The sequence below is a fragment of the Semicossyphus pulcher genome, unplaced genomic scaffold (assembly GCF_022749685.1).
Source record: "Semicossyphus pulcher isolate SPU_LCO1_2020_fin unplaced genomic scaffold, fSemPul1.0.p SCAF_3, whole genome shotgun sequence".
Lineage (NCBI taxonomy): Eukaryota > Metazoa > Chordata > Actinopteri > Labriformes > Labridae > Semicossyphus > Semicossyphus pulcher.
The window spans coordinates 24144796-24166633 of record NW_027211704.1 but is presented as its reverse complement, the minus strand read 5'-3'; the positions used below and the strand labels follow the sequence as shown (position 1 = coordinate 24166633).

The 21838-nt window shown below is 41.8% G+C and overlaps 1 protein-coding gene and 1 non-coding gene across 3 annotated transcripts; one reads left to right on the top strand and one right to left on the bottom strand.

Annotated features, from left to right (window-relative positions):
* Window positions 1–486: 486 nt before the first annotated feature.
* On the bottom strand, window positions 487–19657 carry LOC138605487 (protein kinase C delta type-like). 2 transcript variants are annotated; one of them, XM_069677768.1, is made up of 17 exons: window positions 19508–19657; window positions 9477–9607; window positions 8945–9217; window positions 6634–6802; window positions 5704–5735; window positions 5521–5606; window positions 5048–5177; window positions 4803–4903; window positions 4581–4665; window positions 4290–4411; window positions 3550–3723; window positions 3258–3349; window positions 3088–3150; window positions 2786–2924; window positions 2326–2514; window positions 2005–2133; window positions 487–1858 (listed from the first exon to the last, which is right to left on the bottom strand). In XM_069677768.1, the coding sequence occupies exons 2-17, from the start codon at window positions 9583–9585 to the stop codon at window positions 1700–1702; spliced, it is 2052 nt and encodes a 683-aa protein (XP_069533869.1). In that variant the 5' UTR covers window positions 9586–9607; window positions 19508–19657; the 3' UTR covers window positions 487–1699. The 2 variants fall into 2 exon arrangements, with proteins under 2 accessions (XP_069533869.1, XP_069533870.1); XM_069677769.1 differs by having other exon boundaries at window positions 4290–4408.
* On the top strand, window positions 8419–8490 carry trnae-cuc (transfer RNA glutamic acid (anticodon CUC)). Its single transcript has one exon. It is a non-coding gene; the product is annotated as a tRNA-Glu (tRNA).
* Window positions 19658–21838: the final 2181 nt, after the last annotated feature.

Sequence of the window (21838 nt, the reverse complement as noted above, 5' to 3'; positions counted from 1 at the left end):
TGTTTTTACATTATGTTTGTTCTATGTTCATTTCCTGTAGCAGGCAGTGGATTACTGCTAGGGACAGAGGACGAGGACAGGTCATAAACCGTGCGCACTGCAGGAATGTCTCCTCGCCTGTCGTCCACACGTTACATGGGGATGCGCAATTATAGCACCTGACCAGTAGATGGCAGTAAATCACGACATGTTTTTTACTCATGCCAACAAAAGCCTTGTGTTATTTTGGCGGTTTTAAAAAGGACTATAGTTTCTGACTCACTGCATCAGGTATGCCATAGAGTTTAATACAGACAACATATAATCTTTAACATAATCACTGGAAACCAGTCCTGATCAGAGAGTCACACCAGAACAGAAGGAATGCAGTGATTGGAATTTTTAGGGTATGCAAGTCTTTACAAAAGGATTTGGCTTTTTGCACAGCTTGTACATCAAAAGCTTTGTGACAGTCTGTAACGCATGTAAAGGAAATACAAAATGACATTTAGAGTTTACAATGTATTTATTTATAATCAGATGTAAAAGACGAGGAGAGTAAAAAAGTACACCCATAATTCACAGACAGCTCATGGTAACATATATATAAATTTGCCATATACATTATTTCCATGATAAAATTCATACATTCAAGTAATATAATACATATAAGATCCTATGCTTACAGTGAAATGCCCATCCCTCCCACACAAATAACACATCCTTCAACACATATAGATGTTCAGCTTTAGTACCACTGCCGCAACTTTACAGTAAGTCTGACGACAGTCCAGACTCTTAATATTATGCATAATTGTATGCAGTATGCTTCAGTTCAATGTACAATAAGCAGCAAGAAGTTTGACACAAATGGCATCTGAAAGAAAAGAAATTCTGTGTTAAATATAAAATCAGATTAACTATTTTGGGGGTATGTGAGACGCTGGGGGTGTTAGAGCACCTCCAGTTTTTCAATGGAGACAGTGAGGGAGGAAACCTTCAGTTCGGTATTAATATGAAGTCTATTCCAAAGGATTTGAATTCCCACAATTGTTATAGTACAATGTAGTTCTGTCTTTGATGTCTAGATTTGTCTGTCAGAGGGATCAACAGGGGATTTATTCAATAGCAGACTACAGCAGCAACATTTGCATGAAAAAGAATACCTGCACACACCATCACACTTGTATGCATACTCGGTAACACACAAACACACACAGATGGTGTAATAGGAGGCAGACGGTTGGCAGGGCAAACAAAGAGAGAGTACATTCAGTACCAATGAACTCTCTGGACTTGCATGTGCAATACCAGAGTGTATATATTTGTATAACTTAGTAAGGGTGACATGCTTGTGCCTATGAATTAAATTTTCAGATACAGTACATTGGATGATTCGTATGGTTTCAAAGTGTTAGCACAAAAGGAACAATGACAGAAAAAAGAAAATCACTGAATCCTCCCAGCATTGATTAGAGTAGCACTGGTGTGGAAGAATCTCCCTTAATTTCCTGGAGCTTTATGGTCTTTCATACACCTACTGTATACAGTTTGACAGCGCAGACAGGATTATTGCTTTAGACGTCAGCAGACGCCCTGGTTTTATATTATCTCATCCTCCCATGTAGTCAAGCCCAAATCTTTTTATGTTCTTTTTCTTAATCCAGTAGGACTTCCAGCCTATTTCGACCGTGTTCTCAGGGCAACCATTTTTGTTTTTTCATTTGCCTATCATTTGTTCCAGTCTGGGGTTGACAAAGGAGAAGCCAGCGAATGCCGTCTGGTCCATGGAGTCAATGAGGTTTTTGTCGGCGTGGGAGAGACGTGGCTTCTCGCTCAGGAACTCTCGGTCAAAATTGCTGCAGTCTCCAGGGGATTTCTGTGGGTGGCAGGTCAGTGATTTCAGTTGGGTTAATGCAATAAAGCATAGCGCAGTGATCAGTATTATAGATGCATGCAATTATATTTACACACATGCATTATAGGTTTTATAGAATGTTTAGAGATAAAGGAACAAGCTCATACCACTTTGGGCTTGAAAGGAGGATCCACTTCTTTCTTCTCCAGCGCTGGCCAGTTGATGGTTTTGAAGAACGAGTGAGCACGGATGTCTCCCACAACACCCAACCTGCGAGTGGGGTCTCGCTCAAACAACTAGAATGATTGATGGAGGGAAAGAAGAGAGCCGTTTGATTACAGAAACATGACAAACTCCAGTAATACTTTGTTGTGATAAGGAGGAACATATGCTTTGAATCTATTCAATCTATTCACATGTAGATGCTGTCTCTTCAAATGCTGAGCTAAGTGTTACTAATAACATACTGCATGCATCCTGTTAGTTACCAGCTCAAGCAGGCTCTTGGCCTCCTTAGTGATCCATCGAGGGAAGTGAGGGGTGTCCGACCTGATGGACTCAAACAGCTCATCCTCATCGTCACCTTGGAAAGGCGACTGACCAATCAGCATCTCATACACCAGCACACCGAAAGACCACCAGTCCACTGAGAAGGTGTACTTCTGTCCAAGCAGGATCTGAGAAGACAGATTCACAAAACACGTTAAGAGACAGTGAGAACAAGGACATACACTGTTCAGATAGAAGCTGTTGTTCACCAGTATTACAGAAGCCAAGTGAAGAACTTTAGTGACATGTGCATATACTGCCATGCAGCCTAATGACCACTGAGCTTTGAATAAATGAAGGGATGCATGACAAGGTGAGGGGCCTTACATTTAGTCAGTAATACTCTGAACAACATTATGTTTAGAGGGATTGATGGAAAAGTAGTGATAAGAAGCGTACCTCTGGTGCGATATAGTCCGGTGTCCCACAAAACGTGGTGGCTCTGACATCGCCAAACACCTTCTCTTTGCACATGCCGAAGTCTGCTATCTTTATGTGTCCTTCCTTGTCCAGCATCACATTGTCCAGCTTCAGATCTCTGAAGAGATACAGAAAGACATGAATAAAAAACTAAGGAAAGTTGCGTAACAGTATCTGCAGTTTTAAGTGATGCAGTCTAAAATCTAAAAAGAGATTCACTTCCTGTTTCAGAAACAGGTTGGATATAGAGTCTGCAGCACAGAGCGGCTGCTGGGTCTCACCTGTAGATAATTCCTTTTGAGTGTAGGAACTGCAGTCCCACTATTATCTCAGCACCATAGAACCTGAAGGTCGACATGTGCAAAACAACAATTACACACAGTTTTACTGTAATTTAGTCCCACACTGTGGAAAGTAACATTTGCTGTCTAACTTACAGCCCGGTACTTACGTGGCTCTGTTGAGATCGAAGCGGCCTTTGTCTTGGATGTGAAACATCAAGTCGCCTCCATTCAGGTACTCCATAACAAAGAAGAGGTGCTCCTGGGCAAACAACACATAACTGTCAGCTCAGTGTCACAGACAAATTAGATAAAAGGAGTGTGTCAGATAAGGGGGACAGGAGTGTGGGTCTTTATCAACAGCTGTGAAATGCTGCTCTTACCACTGTGGCCCTGGTTGATTCCCTATCAGAGGACATTTCATGTTGTAATGGTAGAGATGTTAAGTATGTGTGTGCTTACTTTAGACTGGAACGTGGAGTAGAGGTGTGTGAGGAAGTGGTTCTCCCAAGCGAGGGCCAGGACTCTCTTCTCGACCATGGTGCACTCCACATCATCGTCCATGAGAACCACGTCCTTCTTCAGAACCTTCACAGCGAAGAACTGCCCCTGCCCCTTCAGCTCGGCCAGCAGCACCTGAGGTGTCAAAAAGCCACTTTAGGTGAGTGCTTTACAGTGAGATCACACCAGTTCCATGGAGTACAATCAGAGCAGAATAACATCTAAATAAGGTTACTTATCTCCTCGTCTTTTCGGAACTCTTACATGTTAAATTCAATGTACCTCAGTAAGGACTCTGGATGTGTGATGCACTGCCTCCAGGCTACATTGGACCTATTTTCCCTCGAATAGGCCAACCTTCATAGGCCCAATGTGTATAGTGATGGATGAATAACTAAGCTCCTTTTTAATCCAAAAAACATCTCTGACTTGGTTTTAAGAAAGTGATTCAACAGGCAGTAGGGAGATGTAGTGATCAGGTGAGCTCCATTTATCAAAAATGAGTTAAAAGACAGCTGAAGTGGTAAATAATTAACTATAAAATAAAATGAAATAAAATAATAAAATAAAAAAATAAAAAAGGACTGACAGTGATAGACTTTTATTCGAGTGTTCTAATGTCTAAAGTTTATCTCTATAGAATAATTTCACCTTAAATTCAGGAGAGGATTTTAAAAAAAAAAGGGAAACTTAAGGCCTACCTTGCCAAAGCTGCCTTTTCCCAGCACCTTGTGAAGTACCAGTTGGTTGAGAGTAAGGCGAACACGAGGAGATGAAGCTGGGGTTTGGCCTGAGCCCTCATGTGCCTTCCCATTTCCATCTGCTATAAACACACATTTGCACGAACAGAGTTAATACATATGCAAACCTGAATGCAAAGGTACATGCAAACTCATACAACAAAGAAACACAGATTATCAGCGACAATACCACACCTATTGTAAAAAGGTATCCTTGATTTAAATCAAACAACTGTAATCATATGTACTCACCACTTGGGTCCACTGTTGCACTATTGACGTCCTGGTAGATCCCAATATCAGCTGTACCGGTGTCAGACTTCTTCATACTAGACTTCTAGAGATGGAAAAAATAGGGCTGAAACTTTCATTCACAATCAATAATTTGCTCTGTAATGTTCTTAACATTCCTGGAATTTTATGTAGACATAGTCAATGCCAACGCAAATAAATATAGTTCGTTGTTGTTCAAACCTGGCTGACTTGAGAAAGAGCCTCTGCCAATAGCTTCTGATTGATTCCACACAGATTGGCGACTTTTTTCTGACAGTTAGCATGTACGTTCATGCCACAGTCTGGACAGAGGTGGGACAAACGCATCGGCCAGGTGGAGAAAGGGAATACAAGAAAAAATAAGAAAAATGTCAAAAACAGGGCATGAGGCAGAAGAATAACACGTAAGACATAATGTGAAAAGACTATGAACTCATGTGACTCACCTTCACATTTAAGGCCCTGTCTGTAGAGACCCCACAGCAGGCTGCCACAGTGGTCACAGAATGTGGGGCTCTTGTAGTTATAGTACTTGAAGCGATGTGGCATGTCAATTTTGAAGCGCTCTTTCTGGAACTAAACACACACAATAATACATTAAAGCCACAGAGTGCTACTATCTGATTTTAAAAGAAGACATAACTTGGGACTATGAGTGAAAGGATAAAGTGAATAGAAATTGAGCCTTGACTGAAAAAACAAGTTTTTATTGATTTGTTTTTTTATTGATTTGAGAATTTTTTTCTATTTTCTCCAAACTTAAAAGAATTAGTCACAAAAAGCGACAGAGTACAAACTCATAATTAAACCAAAGCTGGAAAAGGCAATAAAAGCTAAAAATGTAAAACTAAATGCAGCTCATTGTCCAGATCTGAGGAGAGGTTCTGCATGGATGTAAGAGAACATTAACTCTGCTCACCACAGTGTCACGACTGTTGGCTGCTGTCCCAGTGCACCTGGCAATGATGATTTCGATGCATTTCTTGTGGATTGCTGCATTGCATTCTGGATGAAAAATGAAAAAAAAAACTATGTTAACAATGGACAATACAAATGTATAAAATGTGATTAAACTGCAGATAATGGTTAGTGAAATACTCACGCCTGCACTTGTAACCTTGTTTGTTGAGCCCCCTGTATGGGAGAAAAGGAAGTTTGTCATCAGCATAACAAAAAGATATCTCATGAAACTTGTTGTGTGTGAAAATTATAAAATGATTAATGGCCACAGGGTCCTGCACATGTGCCCTAAATAGGCCTCAGATTTCCCCCAGCCTGTCCCTAAAGGGGAAAGATAAAGCTGTAGTTTTGGAGACTGGGAGGATCTTGGCTCACAGGTAAGTGCTGCTAACACAGTTGGATCACAACATGACAGCCTTGAGGGATTTCCCCACACAGTGACTCAGTCTCACAAATAGCAGTCGTGCTGTTGTTCCTTCCATTACTAACCCCCCACCCGAAATGCTCCACTTAGGAAACTGGAACCGTTGCTAATTGGTCTTTTGAGAAACATCCTAAGGGGGCTGGACTTTTCTCATTGGACAACTGATGTTTTTGTCTCTTTTTAGACCCAGAGAACATACAGAGGGTGACAGCACAAATGGCCTGCTATTGTTAAAGCTGTCCCAGTGCCCTCTTAATAAAAGCACAACACTGATTGTGATAATAATGTAGCCAAACAGGCAGACAGGCAAATTGGCTGCTTCTAAATAAGTCGTGCTCATACATAGTAGCATTACAAATTACCACTGTGGTCTCTCCCCGTAATTTAACAGATAAACAAAACAAACCAAAGGTCAAAGTGAAGGATGTATTTGAAACACTAACTGTTTTAAAGAACGTAAACACATTGTAACATATTACTGACAACTGTAATTTGACAAAAGACTGGACCTGGCATCTCCTTTGTAATACACTTTATATTTTACATTTCACTTCTGTTTGATGCTCTGTAGTGTTATAGATGAAAGGTGACATTTCCTCCTGTACATGTCCACATGTGAAAGTTTCATCTTATTGTATCTTATCTTACCAGAGGAACTCTCTGCAGACGGAGCAGAAGGTGGGTTGGCCAAAGAAGGTAGCGGTGAACTCGTGGTTCTTGATGAAGTGAACCTTTGGCTGCTTGAAAGCTCCTCTCCTCCTGTTGAGGGTGGTGACTCCATCCTCAAGAGGAACCTTCACTGATGGCTTACACGCCGCTGAGGGGAGAGATTACGTATGCATATCAAACGCAGTATGGTGAAAATCTGATTAGTACCTTTTTCTACAGTCTAACTAATACATTGATGTTCCCAGAATGACTTCACAGTGGGCATTATCATAAATCCATCTTCAGCTATTATGGGTGTTTCGTCTTAAAGCCTTTTTAGCAAGATAAGGAGGCCACCGTAGCTGCTGCTAAATAGACAGTAAACACAGAAAATGTCATCTTGTAACAGGCTCTGACTGACACGAGTCAACGGGCTGGGGTCAAAAGTCAGCCATGAATGACAAAAGAGGTGTAAGCGAGGTAAACAAAGACTGTGGAGGAGATAAGGTGGTGTAGTTGGGTGGATGTGAGGGAGGAAGGGGTAACTAAGAGAAAATTGATAGACGGGGCAAAGTGGGAAGAGTGATGATGTGAGATAAACTAATTTCCTCCCTGCCATTCTACCGACAGATGTTTATGTTTGGAGAGCGCTTCAGTGAGCCGAGCCAAGAAAGCGGGAGGGGGCGAGAAAGAAGACAGAGGAGTCAGACAGCGTTAGGGCTGTTCACACATGCCTAAAAATACTCTGGGATGCTTTTCAGGAAACCTGTGGAGTGTGTAGGTGGGAGCTGAATGAGTGTGGAGCGTTCATAACAGTAGACACAAACCTCTCTCATGACCCTCCCCAACCCTGAACCATGATCCCCGACTGTGTTTCCCCCACGCAGAGACCCCCCCCCCCCTGAACAGAACCAGTTTGTAAATCTCACATGATCCCACCTCATGCTGGCAGACAGCAGTGCCTAACATAGACTGGGTTCCCTGTCTGGGTTGGCATCTTAATACATCACTGCCAGTCACTGTTACTTCACTTCTGCTTCTCACAGTGGAAGTGAAACAATAATCGTTTTTTTAGAGCAGATATTGAAAGTAATTTTATTAAAAACTTTTTGTGGTGGATTATTTGTGCTGCTATGAAATATGCTTACTTTGCCTTATCATAGGAAAATATCCCACATGTTCAACATTTCCCATCGATACATGAGACGATCAGACCAGTGATATATAAAACCCTTCATTGACACATGTAATAAAACAACAAAGACATAAGACATAAGACATAATCTCATTTTACAATATAACCCAGGCCTTATTTCCTGCATGTATTTGTTTAACCTTGTCCTAGTTAACACATTCGTACACTGCATAAAGAGAGTAGGGCATTAACACACAGCCCTAAGGCCAAATTCCTACTTGGCCTTGTGTGATTTTCACAGTCCGTTGGCCACGTGGCCACACCTGAAGGCAGCTGACATGCTCAGTGACAGATATGTCACCAGCATGCAGTTTCACCCCTGAGAGGTAATTGCAGGGCATCTGGCCCAGAGCATGTCTCCTCACTCCTCAGAGAGATCCACAACACGCATCATGTCAAACTGTGGTTAATAAACAACAGAGAAGCAATCTTTATTGCCTGTAGGGGGCACTCTATATCAACACTGAGGGAGAGGGATTTTCTATGAGTCTACATGGAGGAGTGGGGGAGGGAGAGGGAAAGAGGGGGGAAGGGGGTTCTTTCCCACCAGCTATGGCCACCAGAGTATCTTCTTTCATGGCTACTTATAGTCCCTGGTGGTCTAGTGGTTAGGATTCGGCGCTCTCACCGCCGCGGCCCGGGATCGATTCCCGGTCAGGGAACACTGTTTTAAAGGCCTTGTTTACATATTCTCCAAATCACCTTCATCCTTTAAGCTTCAGGGCTCTGACACTATTTTCTGCCAAAGTTGGAAACTATTATTTCACATGACAGATTTCTGTCTGTGCTGTTCTGACTAGTTTGAACTGCGTTAGGCTCAGTTAGGAAAGGCGATGTGATGTCACATATATCCAATAAGGATTTAGCAATATTTGAGGCTTATTATGATCACAGTTGTGCGGCCGCTTGCTTAATTTGCTAGGCAACTACCGAAGGAGACTAGTCAAAGCACATGCACACAATCTGGATGAAGCAGATACAAATTTTGTGTTTGACTGTTTAACAATATTAAGGAATGTTTTCTCAGAACTTTAACTTGTTGCTTGTTAATTTTACATATCTAAGAGTATAAAGTACTCTAAAGAGTTAAATCCAGATGTTCAGGGGCAGTTTTACCTGCATCACTGTCCTCCAGGAAGAACTGTACAGCCATCTGGACCCTCCCTGTAGGATGAAGGTCCACCCAGAACTCAGCGCGGCTGCTGGTCTTTGACTTCTTACAGCGTTCTGCCAGTACAGACACGCCCACCGTGGCCTTGGCCAGTGGCTCCTCTGTGCTCTGCATGAGGACCACCTCTATGACACGTCCCTCATAGATGTGAGCATCAAACGTGGACTTCCAAGCTGGATACATGGTGGGCTTCCTCTGGACCAAGGTCTTTCCTCGCTCTTTCAGAGAAAATTTTCATTGGGAACAAAACATTTGTTATTTTTCCTGACACAGGAAAGTCACAGCAGAGGAGCAGATACAGAACAAAGTGTCTTGAGTAGTTAAAGGGTTAGCTTGCTTATGCATTTTTTTCAGACCAGCAGATGGTGGCTGTTAAAGCAATTAACTCGGGACGTCTGGTCATACTTTTTACGGTGCCGCTCCCCAGTCTACATATACTATCAGTGCATAAGTGTGTGTGTGTTCATCTGTACATACCTGTGTTGACAGACTCCTTCATCTTGATGGCACAGATGGGAGGGTCAGACAGAGGAGGCAGAGCGCCAACATCATAAGCATTGAAGGAGATACGCAGGAAGGGTGCCATGGTGACCGCTCACATACGCCACCTGGAAAAAAAAGACTCCTGTTAGAACATCCTGCACACACACAGACACACACACACATCTCTCGTGTGCTTGTGTCACACTTGTATTGCATGAGTTCAACACTGAAAACAAGAAGGAAGAGAGTCAGTGGCTAACAGAGTTCTCAGAAGGGAACTACAGAGGAAGTACAAGTTTCTAATTATCGCCAACTTTGGAAACTTTGGCTGCTGGTAATGAGGAAAGAAGACGCAGAGTGGTAATCCCAAACTGTGCACATGATGAGGGGATGAGAGAAACAGAAAATGAACTTTACTGTTTATACATTTCTACATGAAACTGAAACAGAAAACACAGCTTGCGAAAGTGTCTGTCCTCTTGCTTCATTTAACCTGCATTGCTCCACTCACAGATTTGTTAACCCCTTCTTTTCGTGTGTTTAGCGCACTTCCTCTTTTAGTATTTCTTGTGGGGTAAAAAACAGTCATCTTCCCAGGTAAACTGGCTCCATCTATACTATCATAAAAATCAGACAGTAGTGTGGGATAGTCTTGGTCTAAAATGTGTGGAAACTGTTAAATATACCCCTTTTCCACTAAAATTAACGCGCTGACGTGGGTTTTTCAGACCCAGGAAGACCCACATATAGGTGCCGATTGTCTCTTTTCCCATTGCCAGTGGAGTATATTCCTTTTGGTCTCTTTTCTGCTGCATCACCCTCTGACAAAACGTGCCAGAAACAGGGTTAGTAATCAGTGAAGATGTTACGGTGGTTAGGTCTTTATTGTATCTATTACTCATTCAGTCTGTGTATCCAACTCAGCACTGACAAATTTGGAACGATGTTCGAGCTCTGCTCGGAGGGAGACGGGCAAATTTGTAGCTGAGATGACAAGGACCAATCGAGCATAGCATCACGCCGGAAAGGGGGCGGAGATTTGCGTGTCGACACCAGTTTTGTGTTCCAATCAATGACGATCGGAGCTGAGGCGATAATTACCCGGGTCTACTGCAGAGTCATTTGACCCGGGTGTGAATGCCGATTGTAGCCTTTCCCACTGAGCATAAAAGCTGTGCATAGGCGGGTGTTTTGACCAGTGGGAAAGCAGCTTTAGTAAGTATCACATAAAGGTGATTATGTAAGGTGTCAGGAGAACAAACATCTGTCGTGCGTTTTCAGCTATGGGACAGAGTGCTCACTAAATCAGAGATCTTTGAAACCAAACTGCAGGAGCTGAAACCCTTTAAGTGGCCTCTGTATGAACAGATTACAAAGAGTGACATTTTTTAACCTCAGAAGTCAGCCAGTCAAGCCTCATGTTGTATAAAAACTATACTAACACAGTTAACTCTGGTGTGAAACAGCCTTGATGAAAGGTTAAGGACCAAGAGGGAATATTAGCCCACATCTTAATTTCTACAGCAGCAATCAAATCCCACAGAATTCCTGCACACAGCACTTTTTGTGAGCTTTTAAGTTCCTTAACTTGATCTTGATAATCTTGGCTTATTCATTACAGAGACATTGCATGCCTGTGATTTAAGACAAAGTGCTTTAACCACTCAATGATGTTGAGCTGCTCTGAAAATGACTTTTCTTCACAGCTTTTACTACAAGCCAAATGCATGCAGATGCTTTAGTTGAAGAGAAAACCTTGTGTCTTATTCTCTGCTGTTTGTCCGTTTGCTTTATAGAACTACTTTGCACAACAAGATGCTATCGAAACTGTACTGAACAGTTCTTAGATGTGAATTTGTGCAGTTGTATAAATTTGTGCAGCGGAACATTATCTTTGATGAATTGACCTGCACAGGATCTGCGGTGTGTAGGAGGCAGCCTGGCGCTACAGAGACAGGCTTGTGATGGGGACTTGCTATTCCAGAAAAGCAAGGAACGTCTGTATGAGGAAGTGAATGACTAACTCTTGACATTGCAGTGGCCTCTTAGAATATAGGATGCACGCTGTAAAGAGTATAATATGTAAAAGCATAAAGCTTCTGGACATGTAGCAGTGTTGTATTGTTGTAATAGAGAATTGATATGTTATATAAGCTGCATCTTTTCGACTTATTGCTACTTATAATTTGGATATTGTGCATTTCATATTGTGCTCCTCCTCGGCAGTGCCTCCCTTGGCTGAGAATGACACATCTTTGTTGCTGAAGCTTGATGTTTTGACTTACACCACGAGCCCGTCTGGGATCTAAAGGCTAAACAAGAGACTGTGTCTCAGTGAGGTCAGGGGGGTCAAGAAACTATCAGAGCTCTCATGACCCGGCCCACGCATGCACACACATCCACAAACAGAAACAATATAAATCAAAGTTATTGAGTTTACCAGATGTCAAATGCAGACAAAGACATACTTGAAGAGAGTCCATGTCCAGTTTTCTCTCCACTGTTCACACACACTCTCTTATATACACATGCACAAGCAGTGGTACATAGAAAAGAGAGCCTTGTTTCCCAAGAGAGAGTGGAAAAAATGAGCACATGCAATTGGGGAAGGGGTGGGTAGAGGGAAAGAGCAAAAGGGAGGGAAAGAAAAAAAGACACACTGGAGGGCAGCCGAGTGGACATGAGGAGAAGTCAGACTCGATGTTAGAACCAGATTTGCCTACAGCAGAGCCAGCAGCAATGAAGTTGACTTGTGCATGTGGCCTTAAGGAGACATTTAGTTAATCACAAGTTGGTATTTAGCTTTTGTCCTAGAATGTAAGAGTGCCTCGTAGGAAATGTAAAGCTGCCTGTGTCATATGTGGTTACTCTGTAACACTGAAGAATTCATTAGTTACATACTGACTGGAAGAAGGCACAGTGTGCGGAAAACATGACACAAGATGTAAGTAGCTACAGCCTGCTATTAAATGCCAAAGGTAGATTATTATGCAACCTTTAGTTTAATAACGATCTTACATTTCGTGCATTACAGTACAATAAATGGAGACAGAGCGTGACTGTCTGCAACAGATAAACTATCATTAAAGTCATTCTCAACAATGCACCACAAGCAAGTCAACAGGTTTGGTATGCACTGGATAAGTTGTCATTTAGCGGAAGAAGTGGTCAAGCAGGTCTGGCAGGTTGGGGATCTTCTGTTTGTCAACCTTTTATCTGCAGGTCTGAGCAAAGACAGGTACAATTACACAGACAGCAGCGACAACAGAGTTTCCTTCACGTAACCAAAACAAGAATCCTTGCCATACGTCAACCCTTTGTGCTATCACTGGTCTATGAAAAAAAATACATTACCGCTATCAGCGGAGTTAAATTAGAAATCAAATAAGTAATATTAAATTAGATTTTTAATCCCTGGATGTAAATTCTTCTTATTTTTCACATCTCTACCACTGAAAAGTATTCAGGGTCCACACTGTGAATGTTTGACAACACAACATTGATGAAAGGTTAATCCTTACTTAGTCTAGGCCACCCTTTTGTTACATAATAACAGGGGAGGTTTGCTAGCATCAACAGGAGCCTGCGTCACATTTGTTTACATCCATATTTGGTGTGCAGTGTAGAACTTAAAGCCTTTTTAAATCACAAGTCTACCAGGCCTTCTGGTGTTTGTGGATTATACATTTCAGACAATCATTGGTTGCAGAGGTACTCATATTAAACATGATGACTTCAGCTAATTTTATGGGGGCATGTCCAGTTACGTTCCCACTAAATTGGGAATCTATGTATTAAAGGGGATAACTTTCCTAAATTGTGCATTTCATGTGAATATAAGTTATAGGCCTAGCTCAAGTTATAGCTGAGCGCCCCACATACATTGCTTAATTCTAAATGCAGTGTACTTGAGTCCAGCACAATGAAACTCATGTCCAAATATTTAGCCTAATAAATTACTTGGTTTGCACAGCATTAGCATAAAGAACATCTACAAGGACTAGATTAAAGGACTAAGTCAGGGTCTCCAACAGGTAGCTCCTGGATTTTAGTAGCTCGCAAAGAGGTTCACAGACTCTGTACAAAAAATCAGACGACAATAAATGCACCATAAAAGCCTCTTCCCACTTCAATTCAATGAAATACACAGATGTCCCACCCCCCCCAATACAAAATAATAGGTTTGGAGCTATTAGCCTGTTTAGCCACATTATGATGGACAATGAAGGTGGCCACGCCAAGAAAAAGCAGAAAACATACTTTTCCACGGGGAGTGGGAAAGCAAATTTTTATTCACAAATGTGAAAGACAAGTGTGTGTGTCGACAAAAGAATCAACATGGAGCGCCACCAGAAAATAGAGCGATGTAATGCAAGTAGCTGTTGGCCACTTTTATTTTTTCAAAGTAGCTCTCAGATGAAAAAAGGTTGGAGACCCCTGGACTAGGTAAATAGTGCAGTAAACATGGGCAACAGACAATCACAGCAGACTTTTTGACTCGTCATAGAAGGAAACAAGCACGTGTAACAAACAGCAAGGAGAGTCATTATAATTCCGAGCAATTTGCAGTCACCTTGCATGGAAACTGTCTCACGTAACTGGAATGCAGCTATTGTTAATGTTGTTAGTTACACCTGAGCTTTACCTACTCTGACATGTCAGAATGTACACAGTAAAAAAAATCTGTTTAACCTTAGGTTTAAATGTTTAAATGGTTTAAAGGTGCAAATATCCAGTTGTGTGCCAGTGTTACCTCCCCTATACACTGTTCTAACCCCCCCTACCCTGTTATCTTCTTGTCAGGCTGAATTCCATTTGGCTGTTTCCGTTTTAGGTCCGAGTTCTAGTAAGTGCTCATGCTGGCAGTTCCTTGTCACACTATTATCAACACCTGTGCTTTTCCAACCAATACAAGCAAAAATGTCTGCTGATTAAACTTGTGAAAAAATCTTCTTAAAAACCCAGAGCACATTCAGTATCCTTTAACTCTGTACTTTGGTATCTTTAAAGCTGCCTGACTGATTGTCTTCACAGGTGTTCAGAACAGGTACTTAATCAGATGTCAATCTTCTACAAAAGGGTTACCGTAAATAGGGCTGCGAGAGTTGTTAAAATTAAGTCTGCCTTAGGGCCAGAACAAGACCTTGAGCGATGAAAACTGGTCTGACAGGATGCTAAATAAAGCTTAAAGAAGAAAAGTATGAAGCAGGTGACATATAGAGCTGCTGGGAAAATGTCTTGGAAACTTAACCACTTACAAAGCAATGTCAAAGTTACATAACATTACAAAACTCTGTGATCACTGTAAAAGATTGGTGGTTAGCATACCTGAAGCTACCCAGTTACTGCACCAGGAAGTTTTTACACATTTGTTTCCCGTACACATTCATGTATTTGATAATCAATATCAGGAAATACAAAGAAATATGAAGGAGGAAAATGAAAGGGAGATTGCAGAGTAAACAAACATGCTTTGCAGGGTTATGATGAACCTGAACAAGTCCGACTCAGGCAGGTGACATTCGTGAAACACCTTAAACTAATAGTTTTTGTATTTGTGTGTGCGTAAACATCTGTTGAATCATGAAACTGCTCTTTATGAAAGCTTAATGAAAAACAATCCCTTTATATTGGAAATCAAACAGTGGAACATGGTAAGGGCTGTTTCTTTCTGTGATGGCACAGTTGATTGCAGATGACTGCTGGGATATTGCCTTTCTTGCTTCACATGCATACACTGGAAATCAGCCGCTTAGGACGCCCTGTACCCTTGCAGGGTTCGTAATTTACCATTTAGATGAGTTTTAGAAGTTTACTTCCTCTGCACACAAATATACATGGTGAATGACAGACAGATGAATGTCAGAACCATGCTAATTGTTGTATCCAGACTTTCCAGAAATCCAGACAGTGTTGCAAGTGTGACGTCCACGGTTGGCTCCATTTGTAACTCTTGATTTTCCTCGCTGACGGTCGCTTCATCTGAGCATCGAATCTGGGTTTTTTTTTCTTTGGATTTTCACTTATTTTTGAAGTTGTATCTGTAGTCATTAGGGAAGCACGATATTGGATTTTTTTGCCAATATCCGATATGCTGATCTTTTCCAACAATTTTTGCCGATTTCGATACTGAGTATTATGGCCCAATCAGACAGAACGCATTTTGCAGGCTGTAAAACATGAGGCACATCAGACTGCCTTTTTTGTTGAAGCCTATGGTTAAGAAAAGAGCAGCTCGCTACTGTTGTTAAGGCAATTTCCTCAAAAACGCGAGGCGCACAGAGCAGAAAAAGCAAGGCACTCTGCAACGCCTTATTGCAGAGAACATCAAGTCTCCCCTGTAGTAGGCAGTGCGAGTGCACACTCGTGCCCAGTTAATGTGGTAACATTACGTCAAGCTTTTTTAGGGAATCATCGAGCATTTATGTATAATTAAATCGTTGTTTTGTGGCGGAAAATATCAGCATCGACAGATATGTCATTTTCAAGCCATTATCTGCAGATACCGATAACATGCCGATAATATCGTGCATCCCTAGTAGTCATCGATCTTTTCTTTGTTTATCAGCCATAGTAAATTACTGTTACACTTGCGGGGACCAGAAAAACAGCCGCTTTGCTTTGCTTCGCCTACCCTCTCTGACAGACCAACCACTGCTGGGTGATGGAAAACGCGTCACTAACTGGGCGCCGCTTGTGATTTTAAGTCGCACCAGGCACCCAGACCGTAATAATATTCTCTCAAAACTCTCCTTAATCCAAGTTTTTCACTGAGGCAAGGTGGCATGTTTTACAGCATTAACACTGCGAGTGCTGCGAGCACACACTAATAACCTTGAACAAAGCAGCCTTTAATGAATTTCAGTGGAGACTGGCTCAAAAGAATCAAAGCCTTTCTTTCTCTCACACAGCAAGGTTAATTTCTAACAACCCTTCCCAACCACACACTGACGAACACACAAACACACACACATTCACACACAGAGGTTATGTCAACATACAGTTTATTACAGAAGTTGTCTGGGGAGACACCAACACCCACAGGCAAAAAGACATGAATACATGCATTTTACTTCTGTGTGGGGTTGTGTTCTTCTTCACTCTGTCTCTCTTTGTCTCACAAGTTCACGCACGCACACAGGCTCACACGCTCACACATACACACACTCAGCGATCAGGTCAAAGTAGGACAGGAAAGAAAAGCGAGGGACATTGGAAGAGGAATGCGATCAGAGCTGATGTTGCTGGTTCAAGGTCAAAGTCAGACGAATGGCTGTTGTTTTGATACTTAGATAGTGGGCTTTGAGTTAACATTAGACCAAATCAATGCCCGCCGTTAATAACTGCATGTTCATACTGGTTGCAAAATGGACACCAACTTCACTGTAACTTTTGGTGTGGTAACCTTTTCTGATTTTCTCTCCCTTCTTCCTGAGTATCAGTGAACTCTTTGGCCTGATGTCAAACCTGCCGTACCCGCATGGAATGAATCCCGCTACTGTGTGTGAGAGAGTGTGTGTGTGTATGAGAGAGAGTGTGTGTAAGACTGAGTGCTTTTTCTCTCCTGATGCATTAAGAGTGGTGTCAATTTCTGCTCAGCTCACTGTTCACAAAGTCGTACCTAAGACAAGCATCCGAGCAAGGAGTGGCAAACGGATAGCATGATGTATAGTGTCTGTGTGTGTGTGTGTGTGTGTGTGTGTGGGACAAAACAGGGTTTGAAACTACTTTGTGCATGTCACCTGTGTGTCTGCCTGTGAGGGCAGTTCTGCAAAACATCAGGTGCTCTTTTAATTAGAATCACTTCATAATAACAGAAAAACATGGGCCAATTAAAAGTGTAAAACTAACTAAATAAAATATGATTTAAATCTGGAACTAAACAGATAGACTCCACTGATTACTGGTGTCAACACTGGTGTGTTTATTGACTTTTCATTTGCCATACCCATTCAAGCCTACCCGACTCCATATCACAAAATCAATGATCAATTATTCAAACTAGAGTAATATCAGTCCAAACATTGTCTAATGTATATGTGTTTATGTGCGTGTTGTACTATCGAAGGATCAGTGCTGCATGGGCGACTCCTCACTCAGCAGATGTCCCAACCGTGTCCTCCCAGCAGCTCATGAAGCCACAAACCAATATTGACACACCAGTAACTGCAGGCAGATAGAGTTACCTGCGCTCGCGACGCTGCTCTGCCTCCAACAGCAGGATACAGAGTCTTGCCTTCAATGCAGAATTGCGTTATAGTGCATGACACAAGACTTATGCAAGTGATAAAGGGAATATTTCAATATGTGTTTGTTGTAGCTAGGGAGCTGACGCGTTATGTCAGCTAGTGTGGATACAAGAGGCAGAGTTATTTACAGCCAAAAGAATGTACGCTAATCTCCACACAGACACTTATTTAGTCATCCTACTTACACGTCATTTCTTATATTGTATTGTATGGTGTTGACCTACATTCAACTATAGACTACACCCACAGGAGATGCTGAAGGATTCTAAAGTATAGGATGGCAATTCCAGCTGCTAAACCTGAATTCAATGAGAGAGAGTTTGTGGACTTAAGTCTCAGATGAATAACGTAAACCTGCTCCGATACAGGTTAGACCACAATGTGCCAAGTGCTGTTGTTCATCAGCTTTATTGTGTTTGTGATGACACATTGGCAGCTTCTGTTGAACCACACCAGGAACCAGATTATGAGACCTGGGAGTGAATGCAAGTGAAGTCAACTTAATTCAACTCATCTCCATTTGAACTGAAAGAAATTTGTATTTATAATTTATATCTACAGTTTGTGACGGCATGTACAGTGAATCAGATGTGAGGCCTAATTGTTACTCAATGTAGGCCTATACTACCTGTGGGACTAAATAATGTGTTTGTACCTGTACAATCACCAAGATGGCATTGTATCATAACGTCTGCCTTAAAGCCCCTGTGAGGAGTTTTTAGCTGGTTATGAAATAGACTGAAATTAATTCTGATTACTCTATATGAACGAAAAAAGCAAACAAGACCATCAGCGACAACATTGATTGTTATTTTTAATGCCTGAAACCACTGTGGTTGTAGGTGTCAGATTAAGCAATTAACTGCACACTGCCTTTGTTTACATTTTCCAGGGCAAATTTTTTAAGTGAGTGATACATATCACTGTTAAAGACAGCAGAACAAGATTTTTTGTTAAAAACTACCACTTCAACACAAACTGAAAGTTCCCTACAGGAGCTTTAAAGGACCCTATATGAAGTTACATTAAGACCTGATTTTGAACATAGATAAACATTGTAAACATACCCTCCTCACATCAATCACATTAATTATTAAAGCTTATGACCACTTAATTGAAACCACACCAGTAAAGGTCATTTGAGACATGAAATTAAAGTGTCACAAAGGAATGTATGTCCCCTTATAGGCTACAAGAAAGCTGTCTATAATTTGGATAAAGGGTGTAGCCTAAGCTAAATTAATGTGTTTATTGTGGTGGTAGTTAGCCTTGTGATGAATGCCACGCTTGAACACAATTTTCATTTTCCTCTGTTGCCATAGGATACGACACTTCGCTCGAGGAATTTCTGAAGCACACAAACTGGCCTGTCGGTGTTGACTTAAATGCAGTAGCCTAAAAGTGCTCTCAGTGAAGTAAACTAAAGTTTCTGCACATTAGTCGGACCTGCAAGCCATAAAACATGGCTCAACATTACGTAACAACAAATGTAACACGGGGAGAGCGGAAGACATTCCGCGACAGCAACTCTCAGTCCCAACACCAGCCAGTCCTACATTACTACTACTAATGAAAACAGAAGTTTCCAGTCGAACGTTGCTACTCGGTGAGATTAAACATCACCCAAAGCCGAGCTAAAGCAAAAACCGGCGACTTTTGACACCCAGCACTCTGCATGCACGTTAGCAAGCCAACTGCTGTTATCCCATGAGCACCGAGTTCAAGGGTTTACAACCTCGAACAACTTTAACCGCCTGACAACAAACTGTGACTTACCTCTTCCTGTGAGCTGACAGGTGTCTTGTAGGTCGCGAGTTTGGTAGTTGAACCGCTGGATTCCCGGAGTTTCAACCTCAAAAAAATCTTCAATGGTGTTTAAGGAAGTGTTCAAGTCGGCTGCTGTTAATTCAAGCTCCCTCTGTTCCTCTGTGTGACTCTGTACTGCGGCTCTGAGGCAGCGCGCGGGGCAAAGGAGTGAGTGTGTGACGTCAACCAGGTGAATTCCCGAGGACACACACACACACACACACACACACAAAGACACACAGATACAGACACAAAGGCACACAGAAGTGAAACTAAGCAGCGCGTGCAGTAAGACACACAAGTCATAATGTCATAGAGGAGGAATAAAGTTAAGTGCTATGTATTTACTTTATTTTAATTTCCTACACTGGCAGGACTGGACTGACGACTTTGGGAATCTGATTTGAAATTGGCTCCTCTTACACTGTATCATGAGTAATGCTGTGTCTTCATGGGAATAGGTTTGTCTTGAAACAAATTGCCCTAATCCTTACACTGTTTCAGACAGTATATCAGTGTTGGAAAGCAAGCCAAGTAGATGTGAAGCTCTGTATTGTGCACGTTGGGTGTTAAAATCTCCCAAATAATGTTTCCCTCTGATATAACAATGTGAATCTGGCAGGGGAACCAACAAACCAGGAAATCAATGCAATGTGTATGCTCGGATGCACAACTGGCATGGTCTCTCTCTCTTTCCATCTGTCTATTACACAGGTTTACAGACATAGTTTTTGGGCTGATCCAAACAGCCATGCATTTCCATACTGGCCCTGCCCACAGTACCTCTACATTCCCACTCCTCCTCTCCTACACAAAGCACAGGGATCCACGTGGTGCTTAGTCATCAGCCCCCACCCACGTAAACTGTATGACTTTAAGAGAGAATGGGCATGTAAATTTAGACAGTCTGTCTCAGCTCCTAAAGGGCTAAAAATAGCTCTCAAAGGGTATAACAATGACATAAAGAAAAGGTGACAAAGGTTTAATACAGACTGAGATTACTGAGTGAGACTATGGAGTTACTCACCAACGTATCCAAACCACAAAAATGTGGAGCACAGGAAAACAACTCAAGGACAATAAATTATAACACACTAAAAAACACAGAGAGAGCTAAGGCAAGTCAACAAAAGTTTGCAGCCAAGAATATATTTCAATTTGGTGTTTTTAAGTTAACATTTGTGGTTGTGACAATAAGTATAATTACACACCCACTAATTTGAACCATTTACCATATTAGGCCACTGTGCAGTAGTTAACACACCCAAGACAAGCTTGAAGTCCCCATGACATGACTTTTTCCGTTACTTTCTCTTCCTGGAAACTGTCTGTCTTTGTGGATGATCTCATGCTGCACTAGAACATGAAACTGCCAGCTGATAAAACTATCAAAGACTTTGATCGGTATTCGCTGGCCCCTCCCAACAAATAAACCTGCTTCTGACTTTGCCAACTGATATCCTGCATACTGATGTCCAGTAGATTTGCACTTGAGGGACTTCTTCCTGTGTTTCTATTCCCACCAAAGCACTCTTGTAAAACAGGAACTACATTAAACTGAGGAAGTAAGATTTTCTTCTCAGCACGAGCAAGTATAAAAAATTCTTATCATCATTAAGCGGAAGAAATGTGGGACAGAGGTCTATGTAGTTTTTCTGATCATCAAGTTAAGTTAAGAAGAGCTAAATGACCCCTTGACGCTCCAAAATTTAGATGAGAGGCATCTTTATCAGTAGTATAACAATTCAATCTGGAGTAAGATCAGTTTGTAAGCACTAAACCTGATTGTTGTGTCTCTGTGAGTGCTGTAATTTCACCCTGAGAAAACGACTACTAAGACATGACACAGCATAGACTTTATGCAACTACTGGCTTCTTGTTTTCTGTTTGAGTTAGACTTGTATTTGAGAAGGCAGGGGACCCAGACGGTTCCTGTTGTGATGGCCATTTCTGCCATCCCAGCAGTGCCAGGGCAAACATCAGAGTGAGTAATGAGAGGAGCAGTCAGAGGGAGGGAGGAAGAGAAGGAGGGAGGAAGGGATGAAAAAAACAATCACTAAAAAAGGAGAGAAATGGTCCTTTCATCAAGAGACATGCCACAGACTAAATCTGCCTTTCTCTAACTGTCCTCATTTCCTTCCCTCTCTTTCCTCTCACAGTCTCTTGTCTTATCTTCTTTCTTACACGCCTTTTTCATGTTTCAAGGCTGTGAACAGCTTGTTTGTTGACAAAGAGGTGTTAAACAGGTTCTTCATTCAAATGGCCTTGAGGTAAACCAGAGCAGTTTCTTTGACAGACAGT

Coding starts and splice junctions, on each gene's coding strand:
- LOC138605487 (XM_069677768.1), bottom strand. CDS start 9,585: ATGGCACCCTTCCTGCGTATCTCCTTCAATGCTTATGATGTTGGCGCT. Junction 5,607..5,703: donor ACAAGGTTACAAGTGCAGGC/GTGAGTATTTCA, acceptor TTTTTCATCCAG/AATGCAATGCAGCAATCCAC. Junction 2,925..3,087: donor TCAAAAGGAATTATCTACAG/GTGAGACCCAGC, acceptor GTATCTCTTCAG/AGATCTGAAGCTGGACAATG.